Below are 24,915 nucleotides of genomic sequence, written 5' to 3' on the forward strand. Positions count from 1 at the left end.
ACAGATTGATAACAGGAAGTTCATACACAGGTGCACCGAACTCCAGTATATTATGCTGGACCGATCTCTGTTGCAATAAAATAGTGGCTATTTTTCATTGACTTGGTAAATACTGGCTATTTTTGATTGACCAGTCCGAAAACTGGCTAGACCATGCTATTTTTACCAAAAAAAAATGTATGGGAGGAGAGGGAGCCCAACCGTATTTGGCGTGAATAACCACGGAGTCGTTAAAGACGACCCAAGTAGGAAAGGAAAGGAAAGACTAATAAATCCAACGCTCTCTTGGTCAGTCTTGTGAAGTCGTCTCTCTTTTTTTTCTCCTCGCTACGGCTCCTTTTCAGTAGTAATTTATTTGACCCAACATTGGCCATTGCTCTTTCTCTGCTACTCCTCTTATTCCCAATGCCAGAAGCAGATATTTTTCCTTTGAACCCATAATTCTGCTGGAGTTATCAGGTTCACTTTCTTTCTTTAGTAGAGATAGCTTTTCTTTACTTGGTTTTATGTTTCTTTGAGTTTCTTGCGATTGAATTTTAGTAACCCTTGTTTTACAAGTGAAGTTGAAGTAGTACCTATAAGTTGGTGATCGTTTTCTTTTTCGATTATCACAAGAACTTTGCCGTCTGTTAGTCAGGGTAGTGTGTTTGCTCTGTTGTTCATGCACCCATAATTCTATATTTATCCCAATTATTTCATGGCAAAAGCAAATTTTAAATTATTTCCTGGTTTTAAAATTATCAAAGAGGGTTTTTTGTTGAAAGACTCGCATACAATGCCTATCAAGTGTTGCTTCTGTTGTTGCACAAAATTTTGGCATGCATGTCCAGACAAGTAAAACTAGCCTCACTGAAGCATGTTATAGATCATGAAATTTTTTGAGCATCAGTTGTATAGGAAAATCATTCTTCCTCCCTTAAAATTTCTTTCAGAGCAAAACAGACTTGACATATCTATGTTACAACAACAACAAAAAAAACAACAACGCCTCGGTCCCAAACAAGTTGAGGTATCTATCTTACTTATTGGAAAAAAATTGACATGAAGATATGATTGGAAGATAATGAATTTGACAAAATAATTACTCTCAAATTACATCTCTTAATTTATTTATTTTTTGAAAAACTGAAATTCAATGCTCTAGAACCTAGCTATGTGAATATAACTTCTATGTATGGGTCAGAATCCGACCCCACGATAATTAACGAAGCTAATCCCGTCTTAAGCTAATTCATGATTAATTAGTGGCACGACCACTCAGAATTAACGATATTCAACCCGCATCTGATTCGATCAGCAAGGCCATGACCCATCCGCCACCATGAAGGCGAAATCCCAACGTGGTCACGGCCACTTATTGCCAGCTCACGAAGCTCACAACTATAAATACCAAGAGAGGAAACCCTAGAAAGGGGGGCTTCTTCTTCTTCACTATTGACGAGAGAAAAAAGAGATAACGAGACCCATATTATGGGCAAGAGGAGCACCATTATAAGGCTCTGAACCTCTTCATGGAGAGGCAGACCAAACCAATATTATCAATAAAGGCTTCTAATGTTTCTCCCCCTAACCCTGAGTACTTATTTTCGTTTTCTTCATTTGGTCCAACGGATTATTACGGTTTGCTATGATTTTCCCGTGATTCATTTATATTGTTTTATACTCATAAGGTATGTGATAACTTTTGAGCAAACATTCTACTTAAGGGGAATTTATGTTACTTAGCTACTAGACATTCATTTTTTAGTATTGGAAGGGAAAGCGAACTTAGAGTGGAAGTTCTAAGAAGAGAGTAACCTATTCCATAATGAATCTAATTTTATGGTAAAAAAGTTAACTTATGGTAAGTCTTACCTTATCAAAAAAAAGAAAAGAAGTCAACTTATGGTTTCTCATGGTACACGTTTTTCTTTCCTAAAGAAAATTATAATTTCAATGCATTGTAATAGATTCCCAGCAGTGTGGAAGTATTTGAGGAAAGGTATACAGATCTATCTGTCGCAGGTCATCTCTGTTGCCTATGCAGTTGTTTCAGTTGTCTCAATATGCTTTCATTTGAAAACCTTGGTTCACTGTGGATGGTAGTTTCCAGTTTCCTCCGGCAGTCTTGGAAATCTGCTATTTGATTTACTAAGTTGCATTAAGTAATCCAGCTTACTTTAGAAATTTCTTTAAGTATGCGTCAAACTTTTATTTCTTTGTTAGATTTTGCAGTTTCTGTTGACAAAGAGTTGTGAAGTCATTTTGCACCTTTTTTTCTTTAAGCTGTCAAGCTTCGTGACAATTTTCTTTTTCATTAAAATGCTGTTGATTTCCTCTTGCAGGTTCAGTATCAGAGGGATGGGGACTTTTGAAAAAGATGAGATGCCGATGTTATCACCATCATTTCCGCAGTCTGATGAAAGTGATGGCTTTCAAAATCGGCGTTTTACGTACAGGACAAGGAGTGCATCCCTATCAATGCCAATGAGCTCTATGGATTCCTTTGAAAATGATAGTAGTTTTGTAGGTTATACTGGTCCTTTGAGAAGTGAGAGGCGAACGTCATTGGTTCATATGAGCGGGCCATTATATATTAGTCGCAAGCCTGAGAATAGCTTTCGGCCCACTCCCGCTGCAGTAGTGCACAAACCAACTCTGCCTACAACAGAAAAATATCCTTCAATTGGCAGCGCGGAACGAAATGGTTGGCCTAATAATGACTACACTGGAAAAAATGAACATCTATTGAAGTCTGGACAACTGGGCATGTGCAGTGATCCTTACTGCACAACATGCCCAACCTATTACCATTTGAAAGCACGGCAAAAAAATTCAAAGTCTTCAGATATAATAGATCACAGGGTATTGCACTTTGCTCAAGTTAAATGTATGTCTTCCTAGCTATGTGCTATTATGTGATTTTTTTCAGTGTCTGGATTCTAGCTTTATCTACCATGCACACTATTTTCAAAATGTGCATTTTGTTTTTCATCTCACATAGTCAGAATTTCAGCTTTGACCACGTAGGGAGTTTCTACTTTTTTTATGGGCTTTCATTTTTTGGTATACTACTTTGCATGGACAATCAAGTTTCCCTATTTATGCATTCAAGTTGATGATAATGGTGAATCCATAATGCTCAAACTTTGATGTTATCCTCGATTATGGTTTTTACAATTACAAGAGCTTTGTGGTTTCCCGTTCCAATATCAGTGGCCTTATCCATGTCTCAAATAAGATTTTTAATCTGTATTCAGTGTAAACCATTTGTAAGTTCAATTGTAAGTATCTTTGTCCCTTTGTTCACCTATTATCCTTGTGCCTGAATATTTACAGAATTTATTCCCTACAAGTACACGCTGCCTCTTATGTCATTGGTAGATAACTATATGTCTTTGATTCGCAGATATTAAAAGATGACAATGATGATTATATCGTATGGTTGACTAGCAGTTCCAATACTAAAATACTTTACCCTTACTCCCATTCTGTCTTTGCTTGTGCTGATTATAGTTCTTTCTGGGCTTAGTGCGAATGTTGAAACATGGAAGATGTTCCAGTACCTTCCCGCAATGGTTCTCAAGGTGTTATAAAAATAACAAGGGATTGTGAAGTCCCCAGAAATAGATGAATAAAAGTATACTGAAGCATAAGATCTATCATTAAAAAAATGGTCTAAGATTCTTCCAATTACGTTTCTATAGTTATGATGAGTCTTGAGTAATAATGGTTACTCCTCAAAGTTAGTTGAGGCTCTGAGCAGATGGTGTTCCATGTCATTTCCTGAAAAGGAAATAAAAGAGAAGAATAGAGTAGTTATGTCCTTTCTTCTTCTTCTCCTCCTCCTCTCTTTTTTTGTCGCTTTTTCTGGATTTGCTTTGTTAGAGGTACTTCAGATGTTGTTCTTAGATACTTCTATCTCATTTCCTATGAATTCCAAAGGATGCACTTGATTTTAAGCTGTCTAACTTCTCATTTTTTTGCTCTTATTGTGCTCTACAGTTCCATAATATGCTGTATGGAGATGCAAAAGGATGGGCAAAGAGAACTTGTTCTTTCTTGCATCCATATATTCCTGGTGTCATGAATCCTCATGCGAAGATTGTCCAGAAGTGGAACAAATTTTTTGTCATCTCATGCCTATTTGCAGTATTTATAGATCCCCTGTTCTTCTTTTTGCTTTATGTCCAACAGGTATTCTATTGTAGTTCTATGAAAGTGAAATCACTTTCCCTTCTATTATTTGGTTATGTAGGATAAATCATACATATTTTTGTGTAAAATCTGTCACTTACCTTGTGCTACTTAGACCTGGGTACATCCAGTGTATTTCCATACTGCACATTATTTTACATGCTTTTACCTGGATAAGAAAGAATCAAGTCATTCTGTCTCTCACCCACTAAGTTTTACTACTATCTAAGATGTGCAAATTCATTTCTCTCAAAGTAGGAAGTGAATAGGTTGGTGAATAGATGATAGCTTAATTAAGATAATGAAAGTATGTCCTTCTGAATTTTGGTGAGCATGACAGGCATACACAAATATGTAAAATGATCACTCCATCACCTTGTGCATACTGAAATTAAAGTATCCTTTCTGCATTTTTGATTTATAGGTGCTTTCTATTCTAGAAACTGTGAAGGAACAAAGCTCCAAATAATTGCCATGCAAAATAAAGAACATAACTTTCATGCAATATCAATATTCATCGCATGGCCCTAGGATGCAGATGACCTATCAATTATAAAGACTATAAAAAGTTTGCGCTGAAATAAATGAACAGTATTTACTAGCTTTGTAATATGGGTTTGTTTTCCAATACTTAGACAAGATCATGCCGTGGAAAATCTAATTCAGTTTAGAGAAGGCCACTCCGAGCTCAAGAACATCGAGCCGCTTTGTTATTCCTGAGATGAATGACCATTATCTCTTCAACTGAAGTTATTCTTGGAGGTTTTATGCTTTCAGGATAAGAGTTTAAGCTGTTAAAGTAGAATTCATATGCTTTTGTAGGCATGTTGTGATCTTGAGACCTTCCACTCCTTTAAAATTTTTTTTCATACAAGACATTCCTTTCTTTCTATGGATCTTGAATCTAAAATATTTGTTGTTATTAGGTAATTACATGGAAATTTACATTCTATCTTGCTCATTGGAATTTTTCCATAGTGCCAGAATCTTCTATGTACGGTAAACAAGCTTTACAATTGAATAAGTTTTCTCTAAAAGATTAATCTTCTTGTTTTGTTTCTAGGGGAACAAATGTATAGTGCTAAATTGGCCCATGACAACAACTATTGTGATTTTGAGGAGCATCACTGATATCGTTTACTTAATTCACATCCTTCTTCAGGTAACAGTTCCCACTTCTCTCTGCAGAATCCTCTTTTCTTTCTGATTAGCAACAGCAATTTAGCTGTGCAATATTCTTTGTGCACCATTTGAGCTGTCAGCTGGTGCTCTTCTTTTCCTGGTCACCTGTCAGCATAACTGGCGTTTTGGTTATTTCTTGGTTGGCTTTACAATATATATATATATATATATATATATATATATATATATATATATATATATACTGTCTCTCCAGAATGATACTTCTAGATTGACATTTTTATTCTTCTGCAGATTAAAGCTAATCTAAAAATATTTATTGACTACTCAACTGCATCCAATTTAATGCTCAGTCAATTCAATGAGCCAACCAAATAGTTAATAGATTTTCAAAAGCTGATTGACCTTACTCTGGTACTCCCACTTTCCTGCACAGAGACACTTACTTTTGTTCATCTTGTCTATTATTTCAATAATGTGTGCGTACGTGGTGCCAACCTTTTGCAGTTCCGCTTAGCTTATGTTGCTCCTGAATCTAGGGTGGTGGGAGCAGGTGACCTGGTTGACCACCCTAAAAAGATTGCTATAAATTATCTTTCTGGATACTTTGTCCTTGACTTTTTCGTCGTACTACCACTTCCTCAGGTAAATGTGCCTTCCCTCTCTTCTGTTTCTCTAACCTACATTTCTGTGTGCTCCATAATTCAGATACACTAGGACTCAATACTGATAGAATAGTAAAGGCACTTACTTTTTAACTGGTTGTAGTAGGACGGCCTTATGTTGATTTTATCGTACCCAACCTGTAGGAGTTAAGTTTTTGTAACATTAATTCCCTTGTTGCCTTCTCTTGCACTTCTTGGTTTTGGAGGTATAATTAATATATTTGGTGGGTGCAGATCATCATATTATTGGTTTTGCCCAAGTCTATTGGATCATCTGGGGCAAATTACGCGAAGAATCTATTGAGGGCAGCTATACTACTCCAGTACATTCCTAGGTTGTACAGGTTTTTGCCTTTGCTAGCTGGCCAGTCTCCAAGTGGTTTTATATTTGAGTCAGCATGGGCAAATTTTGTCATAAATCTTCTCACTTTTGTTCTATCGAGTCATGTGGTGGGATCATGCTGGTATCTTTTTGGTTTACAGGTGAAAACTTGTTCTTCACCGTGCTTAGTTGTTCTTCTGTTCCTCACTTAAATTTAATTATGTCTTTTTTTGCTGATATAGCCATTACTTTTACTTCTTAGTACACTTCTGAGGGTAGAGGGGTTTGCGGGAATGCGTGAAACAAATATGTTGAAAATTTTTAAGTGCTTTCTACCAGTTGCCTTGTCCTTGTTTTTTTCTTTGTTTTTTGAGATGGTATCAGATCCAATATATTAATAAAGGCCAAAATCATACGCAGCCTCCTAAACTTGTCCGGGTTTTCCTCTTAGACACCTTAATTGAAGCTTATTCCTATCGAACGCTTACACTAGTCAAATTTATACCCATTAAACACTTTTTGCTCACATGGCATGATGTGTGTGATACACTTACCCAAAGAGCGTGAGATGCATTGTTTTTAGTTTTTTTTTCTCTTTTTTATTTTTTTAATCTCTTTCTTCTTCTTTGCCATAACTTCTCCACCATCCACCACCATGGGCGCGTCCCTATCGTCACGCCACCACCACAGTCCTCCCTTCTCTCTTTTCTTCAGCCACCTACCTCTTCCACCACTACCGTCATTTCATCTGTGGATCTGCCATTACAGCCGCCGCCACGCCTCTTCTTCCTCCTTTTTCGAACCAATTGCACCACCTTCTGCCATCATCACTGCCTACGCTGCCACCACTCCAACCACCACTTAATTCATCTTTTTCGAATGTGAAAACGACCATCACCGTCTGCTCCTTTTTCTTTGATTCCGACAACCACCACCGCCTTGCTCGCCAGAAAAAATGGAGACCCATCACTGCCACCACTCTCATTTCTATCCCCCTTCCTCTCTTGTATCAGAAAATATTAGATCAAAAAGTGAAAACATCAAATCTAAAATTACAGAAGAATTAGATCTAAAAACCAAAACAAAAAAAAAAAAAGGAGAAGATTTTGGTTAGAAATGACTTCTGATGGGCAGAAGAATAGGGAAGGGTCTGGATGGGGTTTAGAATTAGTTTTTTTTCTTTTTTTTTTCTTAAAAATAGTTTTCTTTTTCCTTCATAATTCATTTTGTTAATTACATATTATTTTGGACTCAAATGCCAAATGTCATAATTTAATTCGTCAATTTGCCACATCATTGGAGAGTGCATTACACTCTCTTTAATTTTTTGCTGCTTATCAAAAAAGTGTTTCATAGGTACAAATTTTGAGTAGCTTAAGTGTTCAATCGGAACAAAACTTAAATAAAGTGTCTAAGAGGAAAACTCGAACAAGTTTAGTGGGCTGCGTATGATTTTGGCCATTAATAAATCATCAGCACAAATTTTGTACTAGAACCAAGATTACATCAGAAGAGCCAAGACAAAAACAAAAATTAAACTTCCCTGTTCTTCTTACAAGGAGCCTAAGACTTCTATGATTGAATTTTGATCATCTATATATTCTGCTTTACACCAAAAACTAAAAAGAAGAATGCAATTCATTTTGATCTTCTGTACAAGGCTACTTATATCTTCAAAACACCTTGCATTCCTCTCCTTCCAAATTGTCCACCAAATGGCTGCTGGGACAATTTTTCATCTATCTTTGTTAGATGTAGAGCTTCCCCCTGTGTTTTCCAAAATCATACTCGGATTTAACTTTTTTCCTTCCATCTCTAGAGGGTGAATCAATGCCTTCGAGATGCTTGTCGTAGCTCAAACATAGCAAGGTGTACAGAATTCATAGACTGTGGTCATGGCACTGATTACAGAAAGTTTCGGTTGGATACAACATGGGACCAGTGGAAGAACAATTCTGATGCAGTTGCTTGTTTTACTAATGGTGGTTTTGACTATGGAATCTATGAACAAGCTGTTAATCTAACCGCTGAAGGGAGTGTTGCCACAAGATATGTGTACTCATTGTTTTGGGGCTTCCAGGTATCTTAACCCAGCATTCATGATTGTGAGTGTACGATTTGCATATTTCTAATACTAGCTGTATTAGAAAATGAAATTTGTATCACATGCTCTAGTGGATGTGATAGCAGCAGAGCTCTTGATATATCTATATAACTTCAGATTTATGTAAGAGTACTTCTTTATAAAGAATTATTAACTTTTTTCTGGAGTACTTTCAATTGACTTCTGTGTTCCCAAACATTTTGGTCGAGTACTATGGCAGGCAAAAGCCTTATCGTTTTGTAGGAAATTCCAGATTTTAGATCCACATTGCGTGATAAGTTGTTCAGATATTGTCATACCTTTTCCCTATGGTTAGAAACTAGGGCGAGGGAGGCAGAGAACAGAAATTACAAGTAGGAAAAGTAGCATGGTCTTCCTCTGCTGGGATGTACTATTAATCTTAAATTGAGGTTGTCTGCTAAAAACTACGTTAGATCTGTTTTTGGATGTCTTCAAGATGGACTTAATTTCCAAAGATGATGAGAACGTGAACTCACAACCATTTATGCAGTGGAGAGATCATTTCTTATTTTGTGCCAGAGCAACCACAGAAATTATTAGGCCCCAAAAAGAAGTTATAGCTCCCTTTCCACTTTGCTTCCTTAAACCAAACAAGGGATCGGAAATTACCTTCCTTTCTTTATCATTCCCTAGCTTCCAGACGTAGGACTAGGAGTCGAACTGATATTGTTAGTATTCAGAATTCTATTTCATACATGTTTTTGGTTTCATTATGTTAATTTTTTTTTTTTACATCTTTTGTAAACTTTTTGTCTTTGAGGAGCTGAATATCTTAATTTTACTTCTTGACTTTGAAACTGATGTGCGTAATATTGAACCACTATACTTTTATCTCATATGCAACCTAGGTTCTCTAGTTTCTTCTTCGTGTCTGTAGAAGGAATTCTAGTTTCATCATGCATTTTGGATATACTTTTGGTCGCTTTTTTGTTGGATGGAAGAAAAGTTCACCAAAGGGAATCTTATACCCAGGCTGAAGAACAATTTGATGAAGTGAAATTCTGTAGCTCCAAGTCGTGCAAGTTTTGATAAAGTTTGTTCTCAAGCCAAAAGACAACTAGCTCTTCTTTTTCTGTGTTTCTCATGCCCAAAAAAAAGCCCTGATGGTTTAATGCGATCTGAGCACATTAGCAGCTCACTGAATCCCACGAGAATATATGCTATCAAAGCAATCTTGTAATATGCGTTATTTGAGAGATCGATTTGGTTGTGAATAGGTGGATCTACAACAAGTCAAATAATTTGCTCACACTTGAGGTGAAAATGAGTCAGGGTTAAGAAGTTTATCAATGAGAAATGATGTTATGAAATTGATTTGACCTAATGCTCAAATCTTAGGTTAACAAGCATAAACTGCACATATTTAGTTCTCTAAAGTAAGATGGTTATTTTTAGATACAATTGGCAACTATGAATTTTCTAAGCATATAAGTTCTCCTTAGGTCTATATTCTTAGATCCTTCACTATGCAAGTATGGCACTAGCTTTCATAAAATGGTAGCCTTCTCAAATATGCAATGTCCGTCTTCATTGAATTGCATATTCTAGGTAATCTTTGTTCAAAGACACCCTTTCGGTTTAGATCTTAAAACATAATTCAGCTAAAATGTCAATGGAATCATTAAGAGATTGAATCCTTCTTTTGGTTAACATCAAACTCGCAGGCCGGTGAAGATCTGGCTTCAACAGGACTACATCAAACATGGTTTAGGCCCTCACCACTAAATGGAGAAACTAGAATAGGAAGCTTGGTTCTCGGATGTTCCTCCCTGTTCTTCTCTTTTCTCCCTTGAATCCTCTAAAAACTGGTGTTCTCTTTTTCATTTCCACGTTCCTCAAGGGGGCAGAAAGTTCCCGAGAAATCTGAGGATCTTATATTATTGAAGTTGACAAAGTTAGTGCAAGTTGCAGAACTGCCTGGTGACTTTATTCTGCTTTGCCGCTGATAACTGCTGCGACAATATTCCAGTGCTGTAGTGCTGAAGATAATACTTGTTTCTTGCTAGTTTCTTCCAACGCCACAGCAGCTAATCTTGTAGCGCCACAGCAGTGTGCTCTTCTGCTTCTACTCTTCTTTTTCACTCAATCTTGCTACCTTTCTTCTTTCCTCCATAATTAAATTTATTGAGTAATAGATTATCACAACATTAGAAACCCAACTTTGATTGAGCATATCTTGGCACAATAATATCAATACGGTTTCATCCTATCCTGACACAAACCAGGAGTTTTAGACATTGCATTCATTAAGTTACTTGTGTCATTTAATGTGGAAATTATACTTCTGACCGTGTTTTTTAAATGGTGTATTTACAAAGCAAATTAGTACACTAGCTGGCAATCAAATCCCGAGTTATTTTGTGTGGGAAGTTATTTTCACTATGGCTATCATCGGAATGGGACTCCTACTTTTTGCCCTCCTGATTGGAAATATGCAAAACTTTCTGCAGTCTCTAGATCGCAGGTAAATTTTTGTTTACTATGCTAAGTTTTTGTGTATGCCAAGGAGGCCTATTTTTAAAATAACATACTTGATGCTTGTGGATAATCATGATTGTTATTCTACTTTCAGTCTATTCAGGGACCGCTAACAGTTAACTGAAGAGATTTATTTTGTGGGAGAGTTACTATAATATTCTGCAAACAAGAGTTATACATAAGTATTTTGTAACTATTTCTCTCAACTGAACATGAAGCCATTGCCACTTCTCAAGAAAAAGATTGTTATGTGTGGGAAATTTGAAAAGTGAAATACCTGGAGGAATATTTTTGTATGACAAAACTATTTGGTCGTGTAGAAATTTTGGGAAATTTTCACCAGTCTTGTTGTATAACATGATAAATGTTCTCTTACTTGGATGTAATTGTTCGATTCTTATTATCTCTTTGCGTTGATTGTGCACCACTTTTTGTGCAACTGTCGATGAGTATTATGTTTTCTCTGCAGGAGGTTAGAAATGTCTCTGAGACGTCGTGACGTTGAACAATGGATGAGCCATAGGCGCTTGCCTGAAGAACTGAGAAGGTAGCCTTTAATGCTCTTTTTCCTTGACATCTAACTCTAGACTCTGCAGTTTTTCTCCTTAATATACTGGTATAGAGTTAGAGAATCCCTGGATTGAGTGCACACCTGATCTGCTATTCATCATCATATCTCGCACGTATCTTCATACTTCATTTACTATGGACCCCATTCGAAGATTGAAATTTTTGCTTGATGCAACTGTTTTTCTCGACTTTGCATTCCACAGACTAGGATATCACAGTTTAGGAATTATTAAGATTCTATTTATATTTAGCTCAATGTGGGGCCTTCAGTCCTGTATGTTTAGTTATGTGGGATGCAAGTACAGAGGAAGCTCAAATTAAGTATATTTCTGATTGATTGTTTGGATGTAAATTTTAGTTTTATGAGAAGTTACCTGGTTATTAGTTGCCTATAATTAACCAAGTTTATAGTCCTGACTAATTTTTAGTTGTATACTTTGGCAGTCACTCTTGCAAGTGGGTCTTAGAGTTGGGTACCTAAATATTCTCTTTTAGTTGTTTAATTTAATTAGAGTTGGATTTGAGAGTTGACATTTAAAGATCTTGATATCCTTGTGAGGGTTAAGGACTTAAAATTCCTTCCCCAGTTTATTTTGAACTGCACTTGCACACTTGTCTTGTTTTCCATCACAAGTGTTAAACACCCATTGGAGTTCTCTATAATGTTATGTAACTCCAACTGTAATGCTAGGGCGATATCCTAAATGGACCATAGTGAAACTTCCTTTTTATTGTTCTAGAAATATGGACGCCTCTGTCATGGTATTTCTTTTTTTCAGGCAAATTAAAGCACCAGTAGCTTGATCAATGTTAATCCAAAATGATAAACTACCATGTGTCTTAGAAATGAGCTTTTAGTGAATCCATTCCCATTACTTGCTACAAGAAAACCTAAAAGCATGATCGTCTCCCCTGTAGGAGAGTTCGGGAGGCAGAGAGATATAATTGGGCAGCTACCAGAGGGGTCAATGAAGAAATGCTACTAGAGAATCTTCCTGAAGACCTTCTAAGAGATATACGGAGACATCTTTTTAACTTCATCAAAAAGGTGAATTCCAGCTGGACTATCATTTGGATCATTTATCTTCTCTTTATTCTGTTATTCCTCATGCTTTTCATAGACAAGCTCACTTGCAGTACATATATTGTGATTGGAACCATTGAGTTTAGCCAATCAAGGTCTGGATTCTGAAACATGTCATTTTTGTGTGAATCTTAGTTTAACCAGATTAGTAGGAAAAGGGGGCTTTCCTGGTTTGGGTTAGATTTAAGTGTCACGTCCCAAAATACATCCTAGACGTGACTGGCACCCAGCTAACACTACCCGCCAGGTGAACCAGCTTATACCACACACTTAGCATTTATTCAAAGCTCAACTAACTAAATACAAGTTCCTAACATTTCAATAATTAAATGAGAATGATTAATGATCAAAATTATTCCATAAATATTTATGAATAACAATAACCAAAATGGAGGAAGTATACTCTAGCCCAAATCCCATACTAGACCATGGAGCATCGAAGAGAATTACAAAAGACTCAAGATTGGGTGTGTAAACCCCAAAATAAAAGACATCATATAAATAAATGATAAGGACTCTTTTGACAACCTCCATGAACAATGTGGTGGCTCACCTTAATAACTAGATCAACTCTGCGAACTCGTCAACTACTAGCTCCGTCGTCACGAATAGTATCTGCATGGACATCAGTGTTTTTGAGACAGGGGCTCGCCTCGCTTCAAAAGCGAAGCGCACGCTTCATTGAAGTGAAGCGCAATATATATATAATAATTAATTTTCTAATCTGAAATACATATAAAATTAATCAAACTGAAAATATAACATAAATATGATAATTAATTTAATAAACTGAAATACACATTAAAAAAATCAAATAAACTAAAATATAACATATATATATATATATATATATAATTAATTTTTTAAACTGAAATACATATAAAATTAATCAAATAAACTGAAAATATAACATATATATAATAATTAATTTTATAAACAAAATACATATTAAAATTAATAAATAAGAAGAATAAAAGGGGGAAAAAAACAGAATCTGGACGGGTCAGAGATAAAGGAAGAAGAAGAAGAAGAAGACGCTGAACAGTGTGCAGACGCTGGACTGGTCAGAGATAAACGAAGAAGAAAAGGAAGAAAGAAGGAAAAAGACAGAAAAAAAGAGCAGAATCTGGACGGGAACAAGAAGAAGAAAGAAAAAAATGAGAAGAAGAAAATTACCTGGACTGGTCAGCAATGTCGATGAAGTTGAAACCCTAGCCTTTGGTCGATCGAAGAAGAGAGAAGAAGAAATGGTCAATTTTGGTCTTAGGGGTTTGTTTTGTATAGTAAAAAAACAGACCCAAACTTTTTTTTTAAAAAAGGGTCTTCTTAACAGAAGCGAGCGCTTCGTCGCTTCGTCGCTTCTTCAACTGAAGCGCACTCTTCACATGGTCAAGTCGCCTCAGGCTAGGAAAAGCGATGGTTGGTCGCTTCGCGCTTAAAGTGACGAAGCAATCGCTTTTTCAAACACTAATGGACATGCAGGTAAGGAGTGAGTTATACATAAATATAACCCAATAAGATCCTCGACCCGCCACTTTGAATACCCCTGGAACTAGTGTTAGAAAATACAAACACACAGCAACAAGAACGATATAATAAATACGACGATTATACAATAACTCAATATGTATCAACATAGTTAATAAGACTTAACCAACAAGAGTATCCATATTTTAACACACTAAGGACTTGCCATAACCGTAGTGAAAGAAATTAACCAACATCTCCACGAGTCCATGACAGCACCACAATGCCTCAAATATGTAACGGAGCATACACAATGCTCACTGAAGCATACACAATGCCCCAAATATATCGAGAAGCATACACAATGCTCGGGTGATGTACGAAGGCATACACAATGCCCCAATATCATGGCTCACGGCCGTATCAAACTTGACAAGAATGGACCTTGGGCCTAACTTTTGGGGTTGAGTTAGGCCCAAGGTCCATTCTTGTCATGGTATCAGAGCCAGGCCCATCCCAATTTATTGTTACCGATGTTGGGCCCCCATTTATATTGTCCACGCTCCAGTTGCAGGCCTGGGCGTGAGGGGGGTGTTGAGTTGTGTCCCACATCGGTGGGTTATGGGTATCTTGGTCTCTTTATATGGTCTTGGGCAGTCCTCATCTCACAAGCTAGCTTTTGGGGTTGAGTTACGCCCAAGGTCCATTCTTGTCAAAACTCAACAACATGGATCACAGCCATATCAAACTCAACATCATGGCTCACAGCCGGATCAAACTCAACACCATGGCTCACAGGCGTATCAAACTATCAAACTCAACATCATGGCTCGCAGCCGTATCACGCCATCAAACAACAAACAAAAAAATTCTATATTTTTCATAAAATAATATATTTGCGGCTAGTCTAAGACCACCGATTCTGCCAAACTCACGCTTGTCTCAACACATGGACCGGACAGAGAAAACACATTTTTAAAACGTGTTTTAGAAAAGCAAGCATCAAAGCTTAAAGTCTCATTTACGTCGCTAACGGGAGTCCCCAATCTTGCAACATCTAGAACACCATTCGAACAACGTCCAATAGCCTCAATCTATCCAAAATATTAATTAACGAGGTCAATTATACTAGTCCATATCAAATCCTAATTTTTCTTAATTTCAAGCTTAGAGCTACATCTCAACCTTCCCTCAAATCATGAATCTAAAAATAAAATAATGTCTCGATCCTAAAATACAGTTCGTTACTCTCTCTCTCTCTCTCTCTCTATATATATATATATATATATATATATATATATATATATATATATATATATATATATAAAACTTGTTAACCTTCGGTTACCTACATTCAAGAACTCATTCTGCTGAAGAAAAATTACCTCTAAGTGTCATCGAAAGAAAGTTAATTTCACACATACGTGGCCTATATTGAAGTATGAAGTATTATATGAACATATAAATATAACTCATCAAACTTTGTATTCAAAAGTATGAGACAAATTCCATATGCATATTAGTTTGTCTCCAAAAATGAAATCTTAAGAGCATAATTTTTGTCCCTCGCTAAAGAGTTGTTTCCATTATTATATTACAGTCAGACCTCTCTGTAACAAGATCCTTATATAACAACACTTATAAAAGCCAAGTTTTTTTGGAACCAATTTTCATGTTATGTTATAATATATGTTCTCTATAACAGCACTTCACTATAACATCCAAAAATATTCGGAATAAACGAGGCTGTTATAGAGAGGTTTGACTGTATATTTATATTTCTAAAGTTTCACAATTACAACAATGTGCAGATCACTTTATTTTCCAATTCAATTCTCATTATAATCACAAATGGATAACATGATGATTCTTTCTCCTTAATTTATCCAAGAAATTAATAATATACCTGCATATCAATATTAAGTTGCAAGAGAGACGACGTCAACTCCACCCAAGACCTCTATAGCCTTTTCTTCCTACTGCTTGCGCCGTCAACTGTACCAAACTCCTGTTTATGCTTTAGGTTTTTTTCCCCCTAATCCTAGAAGTAAGAAGTCAATTTTTTTGTAAACTTATTTACTTCCAGACGTGGCAGTAGCCTCTAAAAAAGGGCTTGGCCCATTATTTCATCCCTACTAATTCCCAAAATTATTACATTGTTCACTATGTATAATTGTGAATTAAGCCTACTAATTACTTATTTAATAGACTATATAATTTTTTTTTACTAGCTTAATAATTAATCCAATAGTTATCAATAAGATTAATTCTCCAGTCCCATAATCAATAAGTATATATTAATTTTTTGGGTTATTACATTAAGCTGTTTGCTTTTCTCAATGGCTCTTAATATTGAACGTTTAATGTTGTCATCATGACTTTCATATTATGTTATTCATTTGCAGGTTCGGATATTTGCACTTCTAGATGAACCCATCATAGATGCCATCTGTGAGAGATTAAGACAGAAAACATACATAGCAGGAAGCAAAGTTTTATACCGTGGTGGTCTGGTTGACAAGATGGTTTTCATAATTCGGGGTAAGATGGAAAGTATTGGAGAAGATGGAAATGTGGCCTCCTTGTCTGAAGGGGATGCCTGCGGGGAAGAACTCCTCACATGGTGCCTTGAGCACTCTTCGATAAACAGAGGTGATTATAGACCTTTTGAAGATTGTCTTGTGAGTGCACCTTTGTCATATATGCATGATATAATGTTAGCTCTTTTTGTTTTTAGTTATAAAATCGATTCATCAGCTTCGCTTGAACTCCACCATTTCTTGTTATCCAAATAGGTACTCTCCATAATATTCAAATTATCACTGAAAGCTCCTTTGACTCAGCTATCTTTTCTCCTCTTGAGGCTCAGCTACCCCTTTTTCCCCCTCAAGGTAAATACGGCATGAAATTTGAAAAAGAAATATAAAAGATATGCTTATCTATGCATGGATGAGTTAAACATGATATAACCCCTACAAAGAGATGATGAGTAGGGGAAAAGTGAAATGTACAAAAGGATGAAGGTATTATGTCAGGTAAATGCAGTCTATACCTATGGAACAGGTCTGGAAGCTGTGATGAGTGAACTTAGTATCAAGGAAGTATTGACGGAATTCTTATCTATTGACAATTATGGCTGAAATATTGCATCTTTTTCCCAGTAGAAGATTAACCTCTCAAGGTATGAATGGAAGTGTGGACCTACTTTAAGTTCTAGCATCCAAAGTACCATTTAGCTGCAGTCCGACTCAAATGTTAGATTGTAGTATGGGTGACCAAGCAAGAGGTTTTTCATTGATTCAAAGCTGGTAATCATCAAGACTGAAAATTATCTAGCTCTAATGTGTGCATTCAAAATCTAGAGCACCCTATTGGCCAACTGAATGCAGATTTTAGTGCCGAATTCAACATTTTTCTGTGCTGAGTCAACCAACATTCTTACCAAAAGTGTTCATCTGTGAGTATTCTAGATCCATATGAAGCAGTAAGTTAAACCAGTAACCGGACTTTTTACCAGGAATTTGGAGTGATGATTGCACTAGAAACTTGTCATATTAAGCTTGCTGTTGCATGCAACAAGCCCTTATGAGAAGCTTGTTCTGTGCCCCGCGTCTTTAGTTCCATTTTGTCTGTGCATGTGATAATCAATTAGAGTCAAAAATTGGCTGCTGAAGAACTTGTGTCGTGCAGAACTTCTTGATATTTTCCTTCCTTGGTGAACAGTTCTTATTTTGATCTTATACTAGGACAAATGTGTAGAAAATTCAAGTCTACAGCACACTAAGAGGTCGTTTGGTATGAGGTATAAGAAGGTATAGTGCTGGTATAAAAATTTAAATCCACTTCAATACTTTGTTTGGTTAGCAAACCTGGTATAAGTTATCCCGGGATTAAAATTAGTACCGGGATAACTTATACCTTGTAGAGGGTGGGGTAATTAGTGCTGGGATAAGTTATAACTTCTTAGACATTATGCAATTGTCATTTTTAATACAACAAACTAAACAGTGGATAAAAAACAATACCAGGATAACTAATCCCAGCATAACTAATCTCAGCATAACTTATCCCGTCATAAGCCGTATTCAAACCAAACGACCCCTAAGTATAATGCAAAATTCCCTGGATTAGTGTCTCTCTTGTCTTGTTCTTGATATGAGGCCGATATACAAACTAGAAAATCGAGTGGTTCCCCCCTTCTTTTCCATTTATCATTTGGTAGTGTAAAATCATAAATGATTCACCAAGGCTAGCCCTCTTACAATATAGACTAAATAAACTGGGAATGTCAAAAGTTGGATTTTATCGAAAACTTTGGTGTTGAGAGATGGCCATTCAGTGATCATAAGGATGTCAGGGTCAATCAGTATTTGGATTTTGAGTCTACATTTTGATGGTTTTCCGATAAATATTTGCTTTGAACTTTCAATCAGTCTAATCACAGAGCTGACTTCCCCGTTTAATGAAGTGTACACCACTTAGTGAAGATAATTGAAAACCTTATGATTGGCAGTTAAAACTTTGGCTGCCTTTAGTCTTCCTGGTTATCAGATGGGCTATCTAAAATTTCGATAAGCTCTGAGTGATTTTCCGATTTAGGAAGAGATGAAGTTGTGAATGTGAAATACATATTGTGATGGATATTTCCTAACATCGCTTTTCCTGTTGTCCTTTCAGATGGGAAAAAGATCAGAATTCCAGGACATAGATTACTGAGCAACAGACTTGTTAGGTGCCTAACAAATGTTGAAGCATTTATATTGCGAGCTGCAGATCTTGAAGAAGTCACTAATCTTTTCGCAAGATTCTTGAGGAGTCCACGTGTTCAAGGTGCCATAAGGTAATTTAATTTTATAGCTACTGAATCTCCAATGGATTTTTTTAAGACTTGAAGCATGATGATAAACAAAAGGGAAAAGGTCCAAATATATCCCTCTGCTTTGGTATATTGTTCACATGTACCCTCCGTTATGCTACAGGGCCACATCCACCCTCACTGTTACCCAACTTTATAAAAATACCCCTCGTTAAACGAATAGCCATCAGATATTAGGGATGACCCGTTTTTAAAATAAAAAAGTTTCGACTCATCGACCCATAACCCGTTTAACCAATAAACCCATCATATAAATAAGAGAGACCCATAATTTTATACGGAAAACACTCAAAACACACCTTTTTCATCAGAAAAAAAATCGAGAAGTGCCATGTCTTATGGTTTTGCTACCAAAATTTCTCTGTGAAAGCTGCAAAGGTGCAATTTTTCTTCCCTAATTTCGCTGATTGTGCTTATTTAATTTGGTTTCTTGTAAGACCGCATTCTATTTGAGTTAACTGGTTTAGAGTTTTTTTGAGGTATGTTTTTGTTTTTTTGTTTTGGGTATGTGCTAATTGCACTCAACAAAGGAAGCAAACCAGAGAGAAGATGAGAGGGAAAGGAATTTATTGAGCTATCAATTGATTTTGAGGAACCCACTTGATGAGCGATGGATTTTTCCTTATCTGGTAGAGCACACACGGAGCAGATCTAAGAATTGCAGGAAATACAAGGGATCCCATAGGTTTATTTGGTTAAACGGGTTATGGGTCGGTGGGTCGAAACTTTTTTATTTTAAAAACGGGCCATCCCTAATATCTGGTGGCTTTCCGTTTAATAAGGGGTATTTTTATAAAGTTGGATAACGGTGAGGGTGGATGTGGTCCTATAGTATAACAGAGGATATATGTGAACAATATACCAAAATAGAGGGGTATATTTGGACCTTTTCCCTAAACAAATTAACATGGCATTGATTTTCATGACTCTACTTGTAATGTCAGATCTGTAGAGTAGCCATACAGAATATGAGAAGTTCAACTAGAAGGGGCTCTCTGGACATCATGTCAGATTTACATGTTTATGTTTTAGAGTTAGGTGGTAGCGGTGGTGGAACTAGGTAGTGTCAAAGGGGTTCCCTTCATGGAAAATTACACTGTGGGAATAGAGAAAAATGATCTTTTTTTGTTGTTTTATGTGAGTTGTTGATTCCCCTTGATAAAAAGAAAAGTTCAATATAGTAGTAAAGGGGGTTCAAAATTGCTTTAGGTCATAGGTTCAAGTTCCAATTGTGACATCCTAGAATATTTTTGAATCCCATTGTATAAATTTCTAGTTCCGCAGCTGGGTGGTAGCTCCAAATCATTGGGCCTTTACTCAAGTAATATCATTTAAGTAAAACCCATTCAGGTTTCTTTCTATACTTTCCTTCCTAACCACCAGCAAAACTATATTCTATATCATTCTGCAGAACTAGAGAAAAACAATTAGTTTAGCATATATACTTGTAGTGTACTCTTCAACTCGAGGAAGTTTATCATCTTATTTGTTCAAAACAGAATTGTGGAATGTTATGTTGTCCTTAAACTATCTCTTTTGGCAATCCAGAATGTTATGCTTCTGCGCCTCTTCTTCCTCACAGCCGAATGCCCCTTTTTCCTCATTCCTTGTCTCTTTGTTTTTGCTCCCCATTTCCCTTTTTTTGACATATCATAGGCTTGAAGTTGTTATCTTCATGGACTTTGGTACTTCTTTTTCACTCTCTTATCTTCTCATCTTTTGCTTCGACGGATGTTTTATGGAACCGGGGGATGTGTGTGGGTGGGGGGGGGGGGGGGGGGTAAGGTTGGATAGTACGATGAACTTTTCTGGTATCATAGCTGAATGGGATGGAACTTTATGTGCTAATTAAAAGCTTTTTAAATTGAAGGAAAAAGACTTAATGATATCTGTAGGTTTGCTTTCTTCTTGTTTCAAGCTCTTTGTCACCATGGGAACTATTTAATAGCTGATAATCTTTAAGGTATGAATCGCCATATTGGCGAGGGCTAGCAGCAAGGCGGATACAAGTTGCCTGGAGATACAGGAAGAAACGTCAAAGCCGAGCGGACTCTTCCAGCCCCCAACACTAATATCATTCTTACACTGTACTATTTCACAATAACTCATTAGCTCTTCTGAAATACATTTAAATATAAATTGTAGTAGTTATTTTAGTCTGTATATCTAGTTCTATTTTTTGTATGTAGTACAGAATATAGTAGTGGTTGTCAATCAAAACTCGGACTGAAATTTTGTATTGAAATAATCCATATATTAACCCTAGATGCAGTTGATAATATTTAAAGATGATCTTGATGAAAAAATATTATTAACCTATTTTCCCTAATGGCTAATATAATATGTATGGCTAATATAATGTGTCAAGATGGATAATATAAGAGAAACATTCAGAAATCACTATGTTTTAGTGGTTATTAGCTAGTTGTAGCTACCATTTACTATATTATTTCCTATAGCTATGTTTTCAGATTTTTTAAAGTGTATTCGATGTATTAAAGCTACTGTATTCATGAATATAGTAGCATTTCTAGGCGTGAAACAGGGGATTACAGCTAGACAGATTTTTGTATTCGACTGTATTCACAGCTGGACAGATTATTGTATTCGACTGTATTCACGGCGTGAAATAGGGGATTACACTGTTTTTAAACGGAAAGTGAATCAATTAATATAATAGACTCCTAATATAACTCAACAAACTCAATTATAACACACAAATTTTGTATTTTCAGTTATAAAAAAGATTCTCAACCGAAAAACACCCCAAAAACATAGCAATCTTCAGAGAAATTGTATAATATGTCTGAATACATAAATTATATTAATTAAAAAAATATATGAATACATTCATGGAATACAACGAGACAGTGAATACAATGAAATATATGGAATACAACGATATACATTGAAATACAATGGAAAAAAAGACAATGAAATAGATGGAAATACAGCGAGATACATTGAAATACATTGAAATATATTAATAGAAAATTCAAGTTGCTCAGCCCCAAACTCCGTCGTCTTCGTTCCTCTTTTTTTGCAGCTGCTGTTTGTTCCCTTTTCTTGGGGTGGCGACTGGAGGTTGTTAATGGAGTGGGTTGCTTTCAGCTTTCTTTTTGGAATTCAAGGATGATGATCCTCTCTTAGGAAGGTGGGCGGATGATCAGGTTTGTGGGGGATGAAGTGCTGGGCGTTCTTGGAGAAAGGGAATGGGAAGGACGGCTGCTGCTCTCTCAAGAAGGAGGAGATCTATCCTCCATTGAAGAGAACGAGAACGATGTGGGTGAGAGATTGGGGGTGGGCAGCTGTTTTAGGGGGTCCTCGGCTGAAGCTTTTGGTTAGGGATAGGAAAAATTTGAGTGGAGAGAGAAAAATAATACAAAGCTTATTTTATGGCTTAAGGGTAGGAGGTAACCACAAATAGATATTTGGCTATAAAAAATCAAAAGGTAACTATGAAATATAATTTTTTAAAAGGATATTTATTTAAAATAAATAAGGTATCAACATTTGGTATAGGATGTAACTAATCCGTAATATAATGTAATGCTCTACGTAATACACCACTTTGTCTAAGTGGTCTTTACACGATGTATGAAAAAATTAAGTTGATCAAGAGAAATGCATACAAGATCGAGAATCTGCATAACTTTCTTTTATGTTTTCTGAACCTAATTTTAGGAAATGGTTCAAACCTTAAAGTCCCTCCAACCCCAAACACCCCCTCCCCCCACAATTCTCCCAAAAATAGTTATGGCAAGTGCTAAGGCAGCAAAAAGATAGACAAGTTTCAGCTGTTTGGTCATCAAATCATTGCAGTTGGCTATAATACACTTCCCTTTTTTGGCACGACAGTTCACCTGTAGACCAATAAATTATTTTCTGAACAAAGTACTACTACGTAGACAAGTTTTATCTCCATTATTGTTTTAGTCTAAGTAGTTGACAATAAAAATGGTAATTAAAAGACAGGTGAGAATGACCCCATATTTATGGAGTATGGACTGGTGGCGCTGAGCTATCGCTACAAAGTTTTTCGGCAGAATATATGGTGAAGCAATTTGAAATATTACTGATTTTCTTCATTTAATTTCTGGCGTTTTCTTGTATCAGTCCAAGTATTTCTGATATGATGGTAAAGCAGGAGATATATACTTGTAGAAAATGAGGGTAATTAAAGGCAAAAAAGTAATTACCCGCAAACATAACATGTTTTATCTTAATTCCTCTTTCCTATATATAGCTACGGAGTATTTAGAATTGTAGAATTAAATCTCATGCATGCCTTGTGCTATCTTCTTCTTACCCCCCCCCCCCCCCCCCCCTCTTTTAGATTTTCATAATGTACTGAATATCCCAACAATTATATACCTGATAATTTGATCAATCTCCATTTTCTTGAGATTTTAGAATTGTTTAAGTTACTGAAAAAAATGTCAATATTGAAGTAGAGAATGAAGCATGGTTAAAATCATATGTCACATAAAATAGTAATATCCTATCCCATAACATCAACCAGTGGCGCAGAGGTAGAAATTTCACCAAGAGAATTCAAAAAAATAAAGGTACACATGCAAAGAGGCCAACGGAATTCGTCACCAAATATATATACATAAAAATAAAATTTGACTTTATATACACTGTAATTTCCCGGCAACCTCACTCCTAACCTATTACCCCCCCCCAGAGGCGGACCTAATATTTGAAGGTCGGGGTGCAATTTTTTAATTCAACCAAAACCTACTTTGTATATAGGGTGCTCACCACTAGTATATCACTACTTTCTAAAGATATATATATATGTGTGTGTGTGTGTACACGAATTTTTTGCCGAACTTTATGGGTGCCGGTGACCAGAGGCGGATCTAGGATTTAAGTTTTATGGGTTCAAGTTTTAAAGTTTTTAGCATTGAACCCATTAATTATATTTTTAAAGTTATGGGTTCATATTGCTAATACTGAAATATTAATAAATTTTTACACATAAAATTATGCTTTGCGCCAAAAATACTGGATTCAATTGAACTCGGTGGGATACATTGCATCCGCCTCTGCCGGTGACCCCTCTCGATATAGCATAGGTCTGCCTCTGCCTCCCCCACCACCACCACCACCAAAAGAAAAGTAGAAGAATTGGTTGGTATTTAATTAAAAGCATAGTCTATTCACTACTATTGGCAACGGGAGTAGAGAATATCAATTTAATTTTGGTGAAACAATAGCGTAAGATGTATAGCAACCAGCTAGCAATGCTGTTGGCCTGTTGCTCTGCACTCCTCCAAGTCGAGGATTTAAATGAGTGTGGTGGAAATTCGATGAGAATATTACTCTTACATTTCTAGTTCAATGTATACACCTAGATATTGAAGACAAGCTACCCCTAGATGAGGTATTTATTAGACGAGAAAAATCTTATACCTAATTGTTTACTCAACTGATTTTTTAATCACGCGTATATTACACATTCTTAAAATAATCTTTAACATTTTATGCGTGTTCATTCGTTGAAAAAGTTTGTCGAGTTGAAAGGGAGTGCTCATTATTATGAGTGAAATAGGTGCATGCATGAATGCTTCGACATCATTATGAAGCCAACATTAAGAATCACCACCAGTTCATTTGCTAACTAATTAAAATGGATAGTTCTTAATTAATTTAGTACCTCCTCTTTCCTTTTCTTCCATTACTGAAAGAAGCTGTGGAGATATTAGCTACTGATTAATACAGCAATGTCCAATAATAAACAATGCTTTTAGTAGTAACTACAATGTAATAAAAGATTGCTAGTTAGATAAAAAAGGACTGTGTTTGATGTTTATTTGTCTCTATAAAATTAGAAGTATGTACCCAAAAAGTATCAGAATGAATTGAAATTTTTTACTACAATGATTGGAGCATTGCCAAAGCAATTGGGCCGCTAAACTGCTGGAGTCCAGGAGCAATAAGGCTTTCGATATAGTGGACTTTTTACATAAGCCCATAACCAGTAAGAAGAATGATGAGCAAATT

The 24,915-nt window shown here is 36.1% G+C and overlaps 1 protein-coding gene across 2 annotated transcripts; it reads left to right on the forward strand.

The window, feature by feature from the left end:
* Positions 1 to 268: 268 nt before the first annotated feature.
* Positions 269 to 21,184, forward strand: LOC109237995 (probable cyclic nucleotide-gated ion channel 20, chloroplastic). 2 transcript variants are annotated; one of them, XM_019404419.1, is made up of 14 exons: positions 269 to 459; positions 2,325 to 2,844; positions 3,985 to 4,176; positions 5,240 to 5,338; positions 5,824 to 5,961; positions 6,216 to 6,464; positions 8,123 to 8,383; positions 10,747 to 10,892; positions 11,376 to 11,453; positions 12,395 to 12,524; positions 16,433 to 16,679; positions 16,823 to 16,918; positions 18,705 to 18,867; positions 20,867 to 21,184. In XM_019404419.1, exons 2-14 carry the CDS (start codon positions 2,341 to 2,343, stop codon positions 20,973 to 20,975), a joined length of 2,412 nt encoding a protein of 803 aa, XP_019259964.1. In that variant the 5' UTR covers positions 269 to 459; positions 2,325 to 2,340; the 3' UTR covers positions 20,976 to 21,184. The 2 variants fall into 2 exon arrangements, with proteins under 2 accessions (XP_019259964.1, XP_019259965.1); XM_019404420.1 differs by lacking the exon at positions 16,823 to 16,918.
* The last annotated feature ends 3,731 nt before the right edge of the window (positions 21,185 to 24,915 follow it).

The sequence above is a fragment of the Nicotiana attenuata genome, unplaced genomic scaffold (assembly GCF_001879085.1).
Source record: "Nicotiana attenuata strain UT unplaced genomic scaffold, NIATTr2, whole genome shotgun sequence".
Classification (NCBI taxonomy): Eukaryota; Viridiplantae; Streptophyta; class Magnoliopsida; order Solanales; family Solanaceae; genus Nicotiana; species Nicotiana attenuata.